This window comes from Podarcis cretensis (assembly GCF_951804945.1).
Source record: "Podarcis cretensis genome assembly, chromosome: 8".
Lineage (NCBI taxonomy): Eukaryota > Metazoa > Chordata > Lepidosauria > Squamata > Lacertidae > Podarcis > Podarcis cretensis.
The window spans coordinates 50,867,061-50,885,468 of NC_137177.1; the positions used below are offsets into that span (position 1 = coordinate 50,867,061).

Below are 18,408 nucleotides of genomic sequence, written 5' to 3' on the forward strand. Positions count from 1 at the left end.
AGAAAATACGGCTTACCAAAAATTCCAGAACAAAGTAAAAGGACTCTAAATGAGGAAATAACAGAACAAGAAATAGAGGACCAGACGGCCTGACGGCCAAATACTACAAAATGCTGAAAGAATGCTTGATACAACCACTGAAGGAAGTTTGCAATGAAATTCTGAAGGGGAAAAAGGCACCTGAATCGTGGAAAGAGGCTTTCATCTCACTTATACCGAAGACAGAAACTGAGAAGAACCAGGTTAGAAACTACCGCCCTATATCTTTACTCAATGTGGATTATAAAATTTTTGCAGACATTTTGGCAAAAAGACTGAAAAGAGTGTTGATAGATGAGATTCATAAGGACCAAACAGGCTTTCTCCCAGGGAGATATATGTCAGACAATGTGAGGAACATTATAGACATTTTGGAGTTGTTAGATGTTGACATTAACAGGAAAGCAGTTTTGATTTTTGTAGACGCGGAGAAAGCCTTTGACAATATCTGTTGGACTTTTATGAAAAAGAATCTCCAAGGGATGGGGGTAGGTCAAGGTTTTGAAAACGGTATAGGTGCGATATATTCCCAACAAAAGGCCAAGTTAATTGTAAACAATGTGGTAACAGAAGAAATACCCATAGAAAAAGGTACACGGCAGGGATGCCCAATATCCCCTTTGCTTTTTATATCAGTCCTGGAGGTTTTGTTAAACATGATTAGAAAGGACCAGTTGGTTAAAGGAGTTCAGGTCGGAGTTAGACATTACAAGTTAAGAGCATTTGCAGATGATCTAGTATTGACCCTGCAACAGCCAGACACTAGTACTAAAAGAGTATTAGAACTAATTGAAATATTTGGTCGAGTAGCAGGTTTTAAATTGAACAAACAAAAAACGAAAGTGTTGGAAAAAAATTTAACAATGGAAGAAAGAGAGAGTTTTCAGAATGAAACAGGCCTGGAAATAACAAAAAGGGTAAAATACCTGGGGTTAAACTTAACATCCAAGAATGTGAACCTATTTAAGGATAATTATGAAAAAAGTTGGGCAGAGGTAAAGAAGGATCTGGAAATATGGTCAAGGTTGAAACTTTCCTTGTTAGGCCGAATTGCTACTATTAAGATGAATGTATTGCCTAGAATGCTGTTTTTATTTCAGACGTTGCAGATTTTGGACAAGATGGACTGTTTCAAGAAGTGGCAGAAAGATATATCAAAATTTGTCTGGCAGGGCAAAAAGCCCAGAATTAAATTTAAGATCTTAACTGATGCAAAGGATAGAGGCGGGTTTGCCCTGCCGGACTTAAGACTTTATTATGAATCGGCAGCTTTCTGCTGGTTGAAACACTGGCTACTTCTTGAGAACACTGACATTTTGGACTTGGAAGGGTATGACAATAACTTTGGTTGGCATGCATACTTATGGTATGACAAGGTAAAGGTGTATAAAAGTTTTAAAAACCATACTGTAAGGAAAGCATTGTATAATGTTTGGATTAGATATAAAGATCTGCTGGAAAGTAAAACCCCCAGGTGGGTGTCACCAATGGAAGCCAGGGAAGTTAAAAAGCTTAATATGGACTCTAAATGGCCAAAATATCATGAGATTTTAGAATATGATGGTGAAAGGGTGAAACTTCAGAGTTATGAGAAACTAAAGCCTAAGGTTCGAGATTGGTTGCATTACCATCAGATAAATGAGACATTTAAACAGGACAGGAAAATAGGATTTCAGAAAGAGAAGTCAAAATTAGAAACAGAACTGTTGGAATCCAATACTAAGAACTTATCAAAAATGTATAACTTGCTGTTGAAATGGAATACACAGGATGAAACGGTGAAATCAGCAATGATTAAATGGGCACAAGATATTGGTCATGATATTATGTTTGCTGACTGGGAACAGTTATGGACCACCGGTATTAAATTTACTGCATGTAATGCTTTAAAAGAAAATATTATGAAAATGATCTATCGGTGGTACATGACCCCAGTCAAGCTTGCAAAAATTTACCATTTGCCTAATAATAAGTGTTGGAAATGTAATGAGACTGAAGGCACTTTCTACCACCTTTGGTGGACCTGCCCAAAGGTTAAAGCTTTCTGGGAAATGATCTATAATGAAATTAAGAAGGTCCTTAAGTGGACTTTTCCTAAGAAACCAGAGGCTTTCCTCTTGGGCATGGTTGGCCAAGTGGTGTTAAGGAAGGATAGGATTTTCTTTATGTACGCCACTACAGCAGCAAGAATTCTACTGGCAAAGTATTGGAAGACGCAAGAACTACCTACTCTGGAAGAATGGCAAACAAAGGTGATTGACTTTATGGGACTGGCCGAGATGACGGGCAGAATCCGTGACCAGGGGAAAGAGACAGTGGAAGAGGACTGGAAGAAATTTAAAATATATCTTAAAAATAATTGTAAAATTGAGGAATGTTAAGATGTCAGGGGGTAAGAGGTAAAGAATTGCAGCAGTAATCAAAAAACTAAAGGAATCTTTATGAAAGGGAATTAAGATAATGGACTTAAGGGTTGCTAAAGAACCATTAAACAAGGATGCAGGGATGGGGAGGTATGGGGAAGTCAAAAGAAAGAAGGGTATGAAATGATGAGTTGGAAATTATATTGTTTTGTATTGTTTTTGTTATCTGTTTGAAAAACGAATAAAAATTATTTAAAAAAAAAAAGAAATAAGAAACTGAAATGGATAGGTTATTAACCTGCTCTATGTTTTAGAAGTTTTCATTGTTGTGGCACAGTATGGTTTCCCCTCAATCTTTGAATGCTTATACACAGCAATGTACACGTTTTTCAAAGATAAATGCGAAATTGTGAGATGCAGAAATCTCAGGAGGAACTGGCATCAAAAGGACAAGAGGGGCACTCCTTGGGTCTGGGATATGACAGTTAAACTCCTCAGATTCCAACATTTAGCACAACTATCCATCACAGTCACTGTAGCAAGGGCCTGCTCCTTCCTGGGACTTGGAGGAGCACCTGACCCCAAGGAAAAGGGCTAAAAATGTGTCCCACTTACCATTGTCACTCGCCAAGATGAGAGCCGTGTAGGTGTTGTCTACCACAAATTTAGACTCCCTGTCCAGAGGGGCTTTTGTCTCTATGATGCCATTTTCAGGGTTAATCTTTAGCCACCCTGCTGGGTCGCTCCCAATAGAATAACTGCAAGAGAAATGAGGGTGAGTGACAGCAGCTCTGACATTTTGCCGGTCAAAACAATTGAAGGTTCATCCCTGTAAGTCAGAGATGGGCAACCTGCAGCCCAAGAGTCACCTGTGGCCTCATTACCTTGCTTCTGGTGAAACCCAAATGGGGGGGGGGGGAAGGGTGGGTGGAGGAAAAAATGGCCAGAAAAGGAAAACGAATTGAGCAATGGAAGGGCTGAGTGAGGGGGTGAAAAGCTTTGCAGAGGTAAGCTGAGAGCTCTGGGCAGGGAGAGAGAAGGAGATGGCAGAAAAAGAGAGGAAAATGGAAAAGAGAGGCCCCACCCATTGGGCTCTGGCCCTGCCCACTTTCAGCATGTCCCCCCTGCCCCCTGAAAAATGTTGCCCACCTTTCTCTAACACACCTTGGCTACTCCAACAGATATAGATAATAAGTGCTCATTCAGCTGAGTGTACCTAATGGGCCAAATACGGAGGGGGAAGGAAGCCAAGCCTACAAGAATACACTAACAGAAACCTCAATAAGAGCTTGCCATCTCTCCTAGGTACGTGCCGTCCAATGGGACACTTAATTTGTGCTGCTAAGTGGTGTGGAGTGTCATTTAGCTATTATTGCTTTTTATTAACAAAGTTATACCTTGCCCGGAATTAAACAAATTTCTGGGTTGTTGTTGTCATTTTTTAAATCAAATTAAAAGTTATTATTAAAACACCACAAAAAACCTGCAGTAAAAACATTCAGGTCTAGAACTTTTTTTAAAAAAGCCTTCATTGTTGCCTTATTGTATGGGCAGGATGGTGTGAAGGTCACAGTTCCTTCCAGTATCCTGGGCCCTAAGCCATAAATGGCCTTAAAAGTCAAACACCAGTGCTTTGAATTGCACCCAGAAAAACAGATGAAATGCCCCTGCAACTGTTTAAGGACTAAAACAAAACCCCTGTGTTGCAATACAGAATAATCTGCTCTAATACAGCCATAACACGTGGCTAATAAGTATGGTAAATGTATTATTACTAATAGTCAGAGTATAATCCAAAATTTACAAATCATAAACATCATTATCTAATGTATGTATAAGTCCATAAACAAGAAAGTGTCAACGTAATGATACTTATAGACCAGTGCTCACTAACCAGTGTAGCCAACAGTTGGGCTACACTGGTTAGTGAGCACTGGTCTATAAGTATCACATTTACCTGAATGGATAATTTATTAGAAATTATTTGCTGACGAAGTTACGTCTTCGAAACAGTTGACTTAATCCGGAAACACTGTTCTGCTTGTTTGCTGTTCATTACTGAATTCTACACGTTGGAGCACCCACCACTACAATACTGTTGGACATTATCTACTGAAAGGCATTCTACCTGCGTCGTGGTGTTCCCTGACAGCAATTCATTACATTGACTCTTTCTTGTTTATGGACTTATACATACATTATATAATGATGTTTATGATTTGTAAATTTTGGATTATATTCTAACTGTTAATAATAATACATTTACCATACTTATTAGCCACATGTTGCGGCTGTATTTGAGCAGACTGTTTAAGGACTGACAAGATGATGTTTCCAAGACCTGCTGTGAGCAACCTTGCAGCTGTATTCTGAACTACTTATGAGCTTTTCCCTTGGCTTCTCCCTCTTGTACATGCTTCCTTGCTCTTTTCTGTCCCCTTTAGCTATCTGACAGCGGAATGAGCTCTGCTCCTGACCCTTCAGCTCTGCCCTGAGACTCGCTCCCTTGCTAACCTGCTCACCTAGCACCCTTGCAAAGCATTCGAACCTTTCCTGTACCTGACCGTCTGCTTTTGATTTGTGTCGGGGTCCTGAGCGGTATAGGTAGTCACCAGCTGCCCAGCAGGGAGGTCTTCAGACTTCGTCACAGACTTTTCAGGGGGGTTAAAGATGGGGGCTTCATTCTCATCCCTTACGTTGACAGTGATTGTGGCCGTGGATGTTGGGAGAGTCACCGAGAAGGGAACTTCATTCACCACAGTAACCAGAAGGGTGAAGAGATCCTTCGCCTCAAAGTCCAGACCCTGGAAAGGAGGCAAGAGAGAGAGAGAGAGAGATGATGCAATCAGGGGGTGCCAGTAACATCCACTTAAAGACCAGGGCAAAGCATGAAGTCCCAGCAGCTTATGAGGCCGGAAGCTTAAGAGGACCAGCTCAAGGAGGGACTTCGGCTTACCTTAATGGTTGTCAGGAGACCATCATTGGTTTGGGGATCGGTAGCCACTTCAAAGTTGCCTTCCTCGTTCCCTTTCACAATGGTGTACTTGGCTTTCCATGCCATGGTCCCTGGCTGATCTGCATCTTTCACCAAAAGCCTGGCAACTTGGAATCCCACCTTGTTCTCTGGCACAGTTGAAACGTACTAGAAGACAGAAGGAGGATGTTGACTTAGGCCGAGTGTGGCTTTGCCTTGCTGGAGTGCAGAGGCCCAGCTCAGTGAGATGCTATGATGATGCTATTCTGGAACTTCCCCAGGGCCTCCCCCTCCTTTTCTGGAGAAGGCAGGATGAAGGGACAGAGGATTTTGGCAGGGTAGGACGCGATGTCAGACTGGTCAAGGAAGACGTAGGAGAAGCCTCAACATTACCGTGAGTGGGTCAAATATTGGCTGGTTGTCGTTCGTGTCCGTGACAGTAATCACTGCTTTCCCTGTAGTACTTAAGCCTTCTCCTAACATGTCTCTAGCTTCGATGACCAGCGTGTACTGGGGGAATTCCTGAAAGCAAACCAAATAACCAAGTTATGTTAACATTACAGAGAGAGAATTCTCGATGGGGAAGGGGGGCTTGCGTGTGAAAAGATTAGCCTAGATTAAAGGTAAAGGTAAAGGTACCCCTGCCCGTACAGGCCAGTCTTGACAGACTCTGGGGTTGTGCGCCCATCTCACTTAAGAGGCCAGGGGCCAGCGCTGTCCGGAGACACTTCCGGGTCACGTGGCCAGCGTGACATCGCTGCTCTGGCAAGCCAGAGCCGCACACGGAAACGCCGTTTACCTTCCCGCTGGTAAGCGGTCCCTATTTATCTACTTGCACCTGGAGGTGCTTTCGAACTGCTAGGTTGGCAGGCGCTGGGACCGAGCAGCGGGAGCGCACCCCGCCGCAGGGATTCGAACCGCCGACCTTTCGATCGGCAAGCCCTAGGCGCTGAGGCTTTAACCCACAGCGCCACCTGCGTCCCACATTAGCCTAGATTAGCCACTTCTTATCATTATCATGACAACAGTTAAACTCATACAACATAATAAGTGAAGAGGTGGCTTCAAATCAGCATTTGATCAGGTGCATACTTATCACTGCTTCCAAAAGGGTTTAAGTGCAAGTGATTCATTGCAAGTGTGCAGACTTGGAAAGTGCTACAGGTGTGCTTGATAGTGATTGACACCCTCAAACATTGCCCACCCCCGCCTGCTCACAGCCAGGACATTCACCTCTCGGTCAAGGCCTGTTGTGATCACACTGATCCACCCTGTTTCATTGTTGATGGTGAACATCTGACTGTAGGGCTGCTTGGGCTCCTGGCTGATTATGAAGTAGGTGATGACCCCATTGTAGGTATTCACGGCATCATCTTTGTCCGTCGCAGACACTTGCATCACTGCGGTACCTGGGAATGCATAAAAAAGCATTTGAGAAGCAGAAACGGGGGGGGGGGGGGGCCGACCTGCCTTGATGCTAGTTAGGAAGGCAGAACAGATTCTGCCCCAGACAGCTGTTAAAGATGTGCCAATCTCCAAGTGAATGCAACTCACTCCAGAGTTCAGGAGTGAGCATCTCATCCCCGGCATCTCCAGGCAGGGCTGACAGTGCCTTTCCAAGATTTCAGCATACTTTCTGTGCTGTCAGCAACCCTGAGCTAGGTTCCTAAGCCACAGAGCACCTGAGCACAATACATACCAGTCTCATGCCAGTCTGCATGACAGCTGAAGGGATCTGTGGGCTCCATTACCTGCTGCATAATCTACCTAAGGAGGTGGAAGCACAGCTTGGCCTGAGCAGGCTTTGTGGACAATAAACTAGAGGGGGGGGGGCAGTGAAGTAGTGCTATGCACATAAATCAGGGTTGGGGAAGCCACGGGCCCCAGGCAGAGTTGGACTCCATTTCCCATCATGGGAAAATGGCTAGCATGGTCAATGGTCAGGAATGAGAGGATTTGCAGCAACTTCCCATAGAGGCTGGTCCATGAGGACAAATGGGGCACTGGCCCACAAATGTCTGTCTGTCCTCAGCTAGCCCAACCACTCTGCCCTCCTTGTTAAATGCATCCATTCTGGAGGGTGAGGTGCAACTGGCTGCCATCTTCCTTCTCCTTTAGCCTCAGTGTTGCCCTTGTAGAACTCAGCAGGGCAGGGGGACAAAGCTAGAATTCATTGGCTCTGCCTCTCATTGACTGCAACCCTACCTACAATTGGGCTCACTGCCTTCCACCCAACTAGTCCCAATGGGCACCAGCCACCGATGGCCTTTACTAACGTATATGCAATTATACACGCACACCTACCTGGCTTGGCTCCTTCCGCTACAGATCCTTCAAAGACGCTCTGGGTGAAAATGGGCTTGTTGTCATTCTGGTCGCTGACCTTGATGATGATCTCCATGGGGTCCTCCACAGGCTGCCCATTCACAGACACAGCATGAGAGAAAAGCTGCAGAGGAGAACCAACAAAGGACCATTAATTCACTAGTATGGACACAATAATTGAAAAAGTGCTCTTTTTCTATTTTTAAAGGAAGGAACCACAGACATAGAAAGTTTATTGCTGTTCTCAGCAAAAGTCATACGATGGGGACAGCAGCAAAGGGCTTCTGCCAGTCCCCCTGTCACAGCCGCCTCCTCCTTTGCACCTTAACAGCAAGACTCAAGAAACAGGATGCCCAGCTTTTAACCCCTAAAGCTTTACAGGTTTCATGAGGCTTTAGAGATATCCACCCAATATTTCGAGAGGAAATTTCACTACAAAGAAACTTGAGACAGCCAAGACACCTCATGGGAGTCAGGACATATTCTCAGACTGAAAGTTCCTGAAGGAGAACTGCAACTATCTTCTCTGGTAGGGGAGTGAAAACAGGCAGGTAGGGGGGCCTTGTGGAAGGGCCATTGCTTTGCATGCCAAAGGACGCAGGTTCAATCCCCACAAGACCCTGCTACCAGTTAGGGCAGGTAAGACTGAGCTAGATCAGTCTGATCCTTTTTATCCCTGCTCACTCAGGGGAGCCACTGCTAGTTGCACAGGCTGTCTCCACCAGAAGCCTCATGTTAAGAACTATGGGGCCTTCCAGTTGAGGTCAGAAAGGCCCCACCCCACCCCCATTGAACTAGATGGAAACTTTTTATTCCAGCAGGCTTTTTAATTGAACTCAGATTTTATGCTTCAAACTAATTTTTAATCTTATTATACTGGGTCTCCTGTATACTGCTTAGATATGACCACAATTAAGTGGTATAAATTATATGTGGTATAAGTGGTAAATTATAAGTGGTATAAGATTGAAATAAATAGATGTGCTAATAGTTTTATCCATATAAGGCAGCTTCATATGTCTCTAATCTACAATGCAGCTTTCACTAATTTGGCAGCCTCCATATGCTCATTGGAGCTGATGGAAGTTGTAATACAAACTATCTGGAAGGGGTCAGGCTGGGAGAAGCCAGCTCTAATGAAACACCAAACAGCTTGGCAGCTACCGACAAACCCCTAGACGGCACCCAAGGGAGACTTTTGTCTCACCTATGTCTTCTCCCATTCCTCCCACCCACAAGAGGAGCAGCACCCAAGCACTGGATGCTGCCAACAGCCAGCTCCAACCCCTGAAAGAAGAACCTGAAGCTTGATCGTGAACAGTGCACAGGGACTCACCACGTATCTGTCCATATCTTCTCTGTCCAGTGGGCGGGTCACCTTCAGCCAGCCAGATTCCCTCTCAATGGTGAAGACTCCAACAGGAGGAGTGTCAGCCCCCTGCCCAGTGATGCTGTAGAAGACTGTCGTCTCTTTATTCTTATTAGATTGGATCTGGTGGAGAAAATAATCAAGACGATGACAGGTATTGAGCATTAGGTGGTCAATGCTGGTTGAAATATGCCATATCCCTTTCCCTGATGCATGTCATATTGCTGCCCACCAACAGAGGAGATGCACCTGCAGCTCATGAGCCCAGCAGACAGCCTCCAATGATGCACAGCCCACAAGATGTGGTGATGGCCACTAACATGGATGGCTTTAGAAGAGTCAACCTATTGATGTAGGATAAGGGTACCAAGAGCTACTAGTCACAATGATTATGTTCCCCTTCCACAGTCAAGAGGTAGTATGCCTCTGCATGGAATCACAAGTGGGGGTAATGTTGGAGCACTCATGTTCTGCATCTGGGCCCATCTAGTTCAACCCCCAGTGACCCTACGACATTACCAACTTGGGCATCAAGGAAAGTAACTTAAAGGGAAGCAGGCCCCTGCAGGGACCCCAGGAGATGCTGCCACCTCAACTTACCTGCACCAGTTGCTTGGGGAAAGGACCTCTCTCGTTCTCAGAGCAAACAATGGGTGGGATGACCCAGTCTCTCTTCTGCCTCCTCAGGCCTGGGCCGGATACTGGGAAGGTCAGCACCTCTCCATGACCAAGGGAATAGGGCTCCTGCAAAATAAAAATAAACGCACCTCTAGCTCAGCAAGGAATGAACAAAGCAGGGCATTTCATCATGGAAGGCCTGGTTAGTACCTCTGGAAGGCTCCCTGACAAACAAAGAGGGCAAGGGAGGCTGGCAGAGGAAGGAGGCTCTGAACAGAAGGCTCCGTACCGCATGAGGATGATGCTTGTGGGATCCATGGCCATGACTTCGCAGCGTCACCTTGGCAGAGTGTTTCTTGCCAGCCCCGTCCCAGGCATGGATGAAGAAGTGCCACTCGTGAACGTGGAGTTGCACAGGCCTTTTCACCACCACCACGCCATCCGAGCGCACCCTGAAGCGAGTGTCGTCCGAAGCGAAGGGTCGGTGTGTCCTTTCTGAGCATCCCTCAAAGTTTACTGCATGAAAGGGAGGAGAGAGAAAGATTGGGGAGGGGCGTCAGAGATTCAGCAATTAGGGAGTAAGAGGATGGACTGGCAGGTGGGCTTTTACCAAAACAAGCTTTCCCAAAGATGCTGCAGCCAGGGGGCGCTCACACTCCAAACATATGGGCAGAGGAAGCACCTTTTCCAACACAAACAAGGTAAGTTTCCACAATCTTTCGCCACTCCCAGGGTGCGGACTCATCAACTGTGCACGCAGCTAGTAAGTGTTTCAGCCGCTCCAGTTTGGAAATGGTTCACTTTGGGAGAATGGTGAGAAACGGACTAGCGGCTGAAGGGCTTGGTTGTGTGGCAGGTAGGGAGAGACACAGTTTGGGGCTACCCCTTTCTCCTTACTTAGTGTTAACGCAAATGTGGAAGACGATAGAAGCAAAAGTTATTGAAGCCCATGCAAGGCTTGTAGGAGTTTTGTTTCTCTCCCTCAGCTCTCCTGGTCTTAACTTGACTACAGTGGTACATCGGGTTACATATGCTTCAGGTGACAGACACTTCAGGTTGCAGCGTCCACTAAACCAGAAATAGTACCTCAGGTTAAGAACTTTGCTTCAGGATGAGAACAGAAATCACATGGTGGCGGCGCAGCAGCAGCAGCGGGAGGCCCCATTAGCTAAAGTGCTGTTTCAGGTTAAGAACGGACCTCTGGAACAAATTAAGTATGTAACCAGAGGTACCACTGTACTAAGATTCTGCAAGAGTGCAATGCCCACAAGATGAGGATTATCAGGCCTTGATTTCTTTTCCCTTCCGTTAGTGACCACAAACAAATCCCCCAACAACAACACCCAGCCTGGAAAAAATACACATCCAGCCTGCAAGAGAGCAATGTCCTTGGAGCTTGTCTTGGGCATTTTATTTTATAACATTAACCGATACTGATTGTTTCACTATTTCTATGTAAACAGCTTTGGGAGGGGCACTATGTAAACCGTACCTTAAAGTAAATCAAGCAATTCCTTTGGAAGGCATTTCAGCCCTTGCTCTTTGTTGCTACACAGCAGTCCCCTGCCCCACCTGTATATACAGGGCAGCATCATAACAGAAAGTGGTTTTTTTTTGGTACACCGGCCTTAGATGCATGGACAAGACGGGAACAACAGTACAAACCTATGGATGTTTGCTCAATAGTAAGCCCCACAAATATTTAGTTTGCTAGCATCATAGCACAGAGAAAGAAGAGGAGGAAAAGAAGGGTAAAGTGCAAGGCACAGGGTTAATTATGCATACTCAGACTCCTGAGAGGTAAGCAAAGCTCTGCAGACCAAGGGAGCAGAACATGACCCAAGACAGTGAGTCAATTATCCAGCACAAATGCCAGAGCATCCTCATGGGTCACTAATGGGCTTAGAAGCAGCTTTTCTTCTACAGGCAGGGCCTTGAACTGATTTCCACACAAGTTGTTTTCAGAGACTTTCCTGTAAGCCTTCAGTGTTTCTCCTGTACTGTATCATTTTCAGCCCTTTAAGGTGCACAAGCTCCAGAAATAACCTCCCACCCCACGGCCTGTTGTTCTCCTCCGCCTGGTCAGAACAGGAGAAGCAGGTAAGGATTCTTTTGCAGCTGTCCCAGCAACCCATAATCCAAGCAGATGCTGCCAGAAGATAATGCAAGGAATGAAGCAGAGGGCTTGCTCACAATATCTGGCATTCAAAGGTATACTGCTGTGAGATATGGAGGCTGGGCTACTAGGTATGCTACTACAACATAAGTTGCAAAGGAGATGCAAAGGAGTCATTGAGATGGATGCTGAACCCCATTCAGTAAATGCCCAGAAAGTCACTGGTGTTCGATTGCTGGAGTTGGGCAGCTGCAGTGGCATCTCTCACTAATATGAACATGGACAACGGTAATAGCAGAGGCCAAAATTGCAGAGGGATGCACTAATGCAGAAGGTGGTGGGAAGGGCCAGGCAGAAGAATACTGGCCATAGTCAGAATCCAGAGAAAGGCCTGGCCAAACTCCAGGAGCCGCTGCAGGCTCTGTGCCCTCCTCCAAAGCAGAGGCTGGGCAATCCTGCAAAAGCTCACTGCTGGGTAGGTCTTTCAGGGTGACCTTTCAGGGTCAAATCCTTCTCTTTCAGACCCCTTTCCCCAAGCCACACACCCCACTAGCCTTGGTTCTCTGCATTGTAGGGAGTTGGCCTAGATGACCCTTTGGGTCTTTTCCAACTCTTTTTTTTTAAAATTGGGTTTTATAAACAAGAATAATGTTATACCAACAAGTACAGTATACCAAGTTTTCACATGTCATTTGCATATCACAAAAATAGCATAATAAATGTGGGAAAATATCTACAGCATGCATTTCATTATAGTGGTACCTCGGGTTACAGACGCTTCAGGTTAGATGCTTCAGGTTACAGGCTCTGCTAACCCAGAAATAGTACCTCGGGTTAAGAACTTTGCTTCAGGATGAGAACAGAAATAGTGCGGCGGCGGCGCAGCAGCAGTGGGAGGCCCCATTAGCTGAAGTGGTACCTCAGGTTAAAAACCGTTTCAGGTTAAGAACGGACCTCTAGAACGAATTAAGTTCTTAACCCAAGGTACCACTGTATTAGGGGTCAATGTATAAGTTACTGGTTCATGAATTGGTTCAAACAATTAGAAAGACAAAAGAAAAAAAGGGGAGAGGGGGAACACGGAATGTAACCACCCCAGGTAAGTGGGGTGGTTATGCTTCTATTATTCTACTTAGTGTGGAGGGAGTTGTGTCAGCGTTACTTGTATGGGATCTCTTACTAATCACTTGTTGCATTTCCTTGGTGGTGAGAGAGGCTGGGGTTAGGCTGTAGTTGGTTGTCTTTGGTTGACTGTAGTGAGAATTGTTTTTGTGTGTGAGGGGTGTGAGTGTGTATTTTTGAATCAGATCTTTTCCAACTCTACAATTGCATGTTTCTACAATTCACGGAGCTTCCCTTAAGTGTCTTTCCCTGGCTGGAATATGTCCTTGAACTCTTGACAATGCCTCTTGCTTGTCTGGGAGTGGGCGAGTGATGTAGGAAGCAGCCATCTGTGTATTTGTTTCTCTACCTTCTTTTGCCCTTGGCCCCACCCACCAATGGGCATGTGGCCCCTGGAAAGTTTTTCAGAGGGGAAAGTGGCCCTTGAGCTGAAAAACATCTCCCACTGTTGGCCTAGAGACAGTACTAAAAGCAGTGATATCGTGCACTTAATGGAAGGGGCACTGCTTCTTGTGAACTGTGCTGAGATCTTCGGATGAAGGTTGGTATATCAATTTGAAGAAGAAGATGAAGAAACAAACATGGAACAACAGGGAGGAAGCTCACACAGCTGGCTGTTCTGATTTACACATGTACACAAGACACAAACTGACTCAATCTGCAATCTTTCAAGAGGGAGGCAGGGAAGCTACACTTTTGGAACAGAAAAACAGAACCACCCACCAGAAGTGAAAACTATTGCGGGATGTTGTGCAATAACCTGGAACAGCTGCACCCTCTGCATGCACCAAAAAGGAGTTGGGGTTTTTCAGCTGCAGAGGCCATATGCCCTAAACACCAGTGCCTCCTTAAAGCAGCCCAGCTAGAATAGCTGTAGGATGCTGGACCTGATAGGAGTTGTAGTCCAACAACCTATGAAGGGTACCTGGCAACTTTAGCCAACACAGAATTCCATAGATGCTTTTTTACTACACACTAGCAGGGGCTGAGGAGAGCTACAGTCCAAAACATCCGGAGGGCACCAGGTTGACCAAAGCTGCTTTAAGGAAATGAAAGCAAATGGAGGAAGAAGGTTGAGAAACCACAACATTAACGGCTTGACGTAAAATAAAATTTCCTATTGCAAGAATCTGAAGTTGTTCCCAGCATTAAATATGCACGATTAAGGATGAAAAACAAACATCCACTCATTAACTAGAAAGTAGCAATGACCACCCTGCAAAGCTCCAAGAGCCATTACAAGGAGCTGTTGTCAGTTCAGCACCATCACTCTCTTTATTAGCTGGGCAGCCCTTGCAGGTTAGGCTGGCAGGGCTCACCTGCTCTCCCATCTCCCAAAGAACCACTCAAGTTCCACAGATCCAGAAGCTGTGGACTAAAACCGCCTCTGCCCACATCCATGAAAGGAGGAAGCGATCAGAGTTTAGCATGCAGAGTACTACCAGGAACTGACCTGTGGACAAAGTCTACCGCAGTCACAACTGGCAAGCAGAAAGCTTGTGCCACATTTGACTGTGGGCTAAGCAAAGAGGCTGCAGAGGGCCCCGCAGATGCAGGATAGTACCCTAACAAAGGTATGCAAGCAAGAGCTGCAATGAGCTGCCAGCAAGGCTCCACTTGCAGCTCAAGCTCCCTTCACTTTGCTACAACCATGACATCGCAAATCTTGATTGTAACCAGCAGAATTGGTTGGTGCCCTGGTTTTACTGGTAGAGGGAGGAGATGGGTAGCATCCGGGATTTTTTTCCCTCTAGCACCAAGGCACTCAAGGGCAACCATCCCAAAAACTTTGGTACCCTCCAGATGTTTTGGACTACATCTTCCATCAGCCCCAGCCAGCACAGCTGTTATCCACCACCCCAGACAGAGAAAGTTCTGCTACCTGTGAAGTTGCAAACTGGACTTGGGAACATCCTTTGCTATGCTAAGCAGGTGCATCATCATCATCATCATCATTTTATTATTTATATACCACCCATCTGACTGGGTTTCCCCAGCCACTCTGGGCAGCTCCCAACAAAATATAAGAAACTCATTAACCATTGAAAACTTCCCTGGGCCCACAGCCAGGCCTCTTTGGGGGTGCTGCTGCTGGGGATGATGATGGTTCCTTCCTTTCTTCTTGGAGACAGCTTCCGAAAGAACATCTCCCTTCACCATGTTAACCCTTTTCTAGATCGCATGTATTACAAGGATCCTTTGGGCACCCTGGAGAGAGCTGTTCTGCCCCAGTTCCTATTAAAGGAATGGGGGCTTGTGGAAGGACAAAGTGGGTTGTGCCAGTTGTAGATTTTTCCAGGGGGAATCTCAGTCATGCGACTTGTTTTTTGTATGTGCATGCATGTGTGTTTGTGTTCTCTCCCTCTGCCCCCACTCTGCCTCTGGGAAGCTTCTCCTTGCTGGCACCTTTCCTTTCTTTTTTCTACAAAATGCATTTCTATTACAAAGGTGTGGCTGTTTTGAGGGACACCTGAACACTCCTTTCCCAGTGCTGGCAGCACCCCAGCAGCTTCCCGGTTGGAAAAAGATTGCTGCCCGTGGAGGCACTCAGGACCAAGAACCCTCCCTTTGCACACAAACTTGGCTCCAGCGCTAAGCCTGGGTGCTAGGCAATGAGATAGAAGACATATGTGATGGATGGCATATTCAGCATCAGCTTTGAATGGACTCCACTTTGCTCAGAGGAAGAGAGCAGCGCTAAGCCGGTTCCTCCAGCTGCCCTACTTCTGAAGCAGAGCACATTCCTACTGAGCCATGCCTAGGCAGGATCCGGCAGGCCCTGAATCAGAGGCTGTCGCCCTCCCCACCCAGTGGCTCCAAGGACGCACTACGAATAGTCTGCATTTGCTAGAGGGCGTTAAAAGCAACACCAGAATCCCAACACAGAATCTCTCCCCATATTTATTGGAACATCCAGGCAGAGAAAAGAAGAAAGTAGGGGAGTTGTCATAGCTCAGTGGAAGCATTGCAGGTGGGAAATTCCAAGTTCAATCCCTGCCTGGCAGCACTGCCAGGTTCAAGGCACAATAGCATGGGCAGGTGATGGGAGAGAGCCTCCTCTGCTAGAAACCCCAGTCAGAGGAGACAGTGCTGGGATGGACCAACAATTGGACCTGAAATAAGGCAGCTTCCTCTAAAAAGGTGGCGGGGGGGGGGGGGGGAGAAGGGCTGCTGTTCACTGACAGAGCACCTCATGCAGAAGCTCCCATGTTATCTCCATTCAGAAGTACGCGAACCAGCACATGAGAGGTTCCAAAATGCATGTAAACCCCTCTGCAAAACTGAGCCAGTTTCAAAGCTTTCCCTCGAACTCTGTGCCCCAAGATCAGACCAAACACTGGCCTTCACTAAGCTGCACAGCAAAGCCTGCATGAAACAACATGAAAGCATTGTCTGGCGCATCTGCAAAGAATCCAGAAGTATGTTTTTAATTAATAAAATGTATGGTCTTAACTGAATTTATCTATGTGTGTGGAGAATATGGTGGATCTTAATCATAATTCTCATATTCTCATGAATATTTTTAACAAGTATCACACATTGTCAATTGGTAATCTGTCGACCAAGGGCACCTGCAAATATGGCTATGTTTTAATAGGGATTGCTTGATTGTGTAGTTTGATTCTGGGTGCTTATATATTACTGCATGCATAATGGTTTTTATACTTGTAAGTGGTTTACAAGCCAATTTTGGCATTAAGTAGAGTATTATTAAATAAATAAATGAAATAATGTTCTTCAAATATGTGCCCTTCAGGGTTTGCGGGAGAAAAATATTATTATTATTTATTAAATTTGTATACCACCCTGTACTTGTAGATCTTAGGGTGCTTCACAGCATAAAAATAAAATATAGAAGCATGGACATTTGTCTTCTTTAAAATGAATAGGGTTGTGTGTTTTTGCATTTATATCCCAGCTTTCTCTCCAAGAAGCCCGAGGTGGTGTACATGGTTCTCCCCTCATTTAATCCCCACATCAACCCTGTGAGGTAGGTTTGGCTGAAAGGCAGCGACTGGGCCCAAGGTCACCCAGGGAGCTTCATGGCCAAGTGCGGATTTGAAACCTGGTTTGTATCATAATGTAGCAGTGAACAAATTCAAAACCAGATCTATAAGGATTTAGTAACTACAAAAAATAAAACCAATTATGAAATCACTACCTAAAAAGTTTTTTAAAAGAATTAAATTAGAATATTTTTATGGATATATACATCTCTCTTGCAAAATATATTGGGCTGTTTACAATGTTAGTTCTATTCTGAGTTGACCCGTTCAAATTAATGGACATGACTAACTTAGGTTCCTTAATTTCAATAGGTCTACTCTGAATTTCATAATTCTGAAATCCAGAAAGGCAAAAAGTTGTGAAAGAAAAGCATCTGGGCATCAAAACACAACAGCATTGTTTCCTCCTCAAAAGGGAGCATTTCGAAATAATTACACTGAAGAAAGCAAAAGAAGCCAATGGTATCTTCATGACACCAGCTTCCATTTAGGACGGAACCCCTTAAGTGCTTAATGGAAGGAGAGCGCCCCTGTTTCCCTATAGACACTGAAGTGGACACCAAAATGGCAGCACAAAACACAGGTCTAATTAGGACTGGGCACCTCAGGATGTTTATGCCTCAAGCAACTGCCCTACAACATCCAAGGGAGGCTACTCCATTATGACCCTTGGCAAGATGGCGTGTGTGTGCCCCAAGGCTCCCCCTTCTCTCAGCATCCTCAAGACTGAATTTCTCTGCTGTGAATGATGGATTTGCAAGAACAGCTGGCCTGGCCTTGAATCTCAGTCCATTTTCTCAAAACAAAGTCTGGAGACTCGGTGTGGATATTTTGGCGGGGCGGTGGGGGGTGGGGAGAGAGAAAAGGGAGCAGCCATGGCTTATCAGGGCCAAAGTTCCCATACCTCTGCCCCACACATGAAATAAAGACATTATCTTCGGTTCATTGAGGGCTAAAATGACTCACTCTTCTTTGAAAAAACAAACTTGCTTCTTGGGCCTTCTGCTGCTCTGCTCAGGAAAAGAGAATGAGGCACTCACCGAGTTTTAATTCCTCTGGTATGGAAAGAGAAAGCCCCAGCAAATAATAGACAGCAAGAAAGCAGACCCATGCCCCTGGTTGTGGCTTGTTATCAGCTTCAAAGAACACCCACACCCGAAAGCATTAGCTGTGGCTCCTGACTGTAAATGTCTGAGAAACCAAGAATTCTTTCACACAGCACCAAATATGGGTAGCACCACCTTGGAGAATCCCACTCCCTGAGGAGAGCCATCTCCCCATGTCCCCAGTCCAGGATGGGGCACCAGAAGATGACAGGACCAAAACAAGACTTCACTTCCCTATGCACAGAATCAACAGTTTCCAATATTATTTATTCATTTATCCAATGCATTTCTATCTCACCTTTCTTCCAAACTGGGATTCAAGGTGGTTTACAACATATTAAAAATGTCCTCGTAATGGGCAAAGTAATA

General features: G+C 45.4%; 1 protein-coding gene across 1 annotated transcript in view; it reads right to left on the reverse strand.

Moving 5' to 3' along the window:
- CDH1 (cadherin 1) overlaps positions 1-18,408 on the reverse strand; it is a 37,697-nt gene that overhangs the window by 10,181 nt on the left and 9,108 nt on the right. The window contains exons 3-11 of the mRNA XM_079988159.1: positions 9,978-10,204; positions 9,671-9,814; positions 9,038-9,193; positions 7,681-7,825; positions 6,610-6,785; positions 5,770-5,898; positions 5,359-5,544; positions 4,962-5,206; positions 3,018-3,160 (exon numbers count right to left, since the gene is read on the reverse strand). Of these exons, the coding sequence (XP_079844285.1) occupies positions 3,018-3,160; positions 4,962-5,206; positions 5,359-5,544; positions 5,770-5,898; positions 6,610-6,785; positions 7,681-7,825; positions 9,038-9,193; positions 9,671-9,814; positions 9,978-10,204 (1,551 nt within the window). The remainder of the gene's footprint in view (positions 1-3,017; positions 3,161-4,961; positions 5,207-5,358; positions 5,545-5,769; positions 5,899-6,609; positions 6,786-7,680; positions 7,826-9,037; positions 9,194-9,670; positions 9,815-9,977; positions 10,205-18,408) is intronic.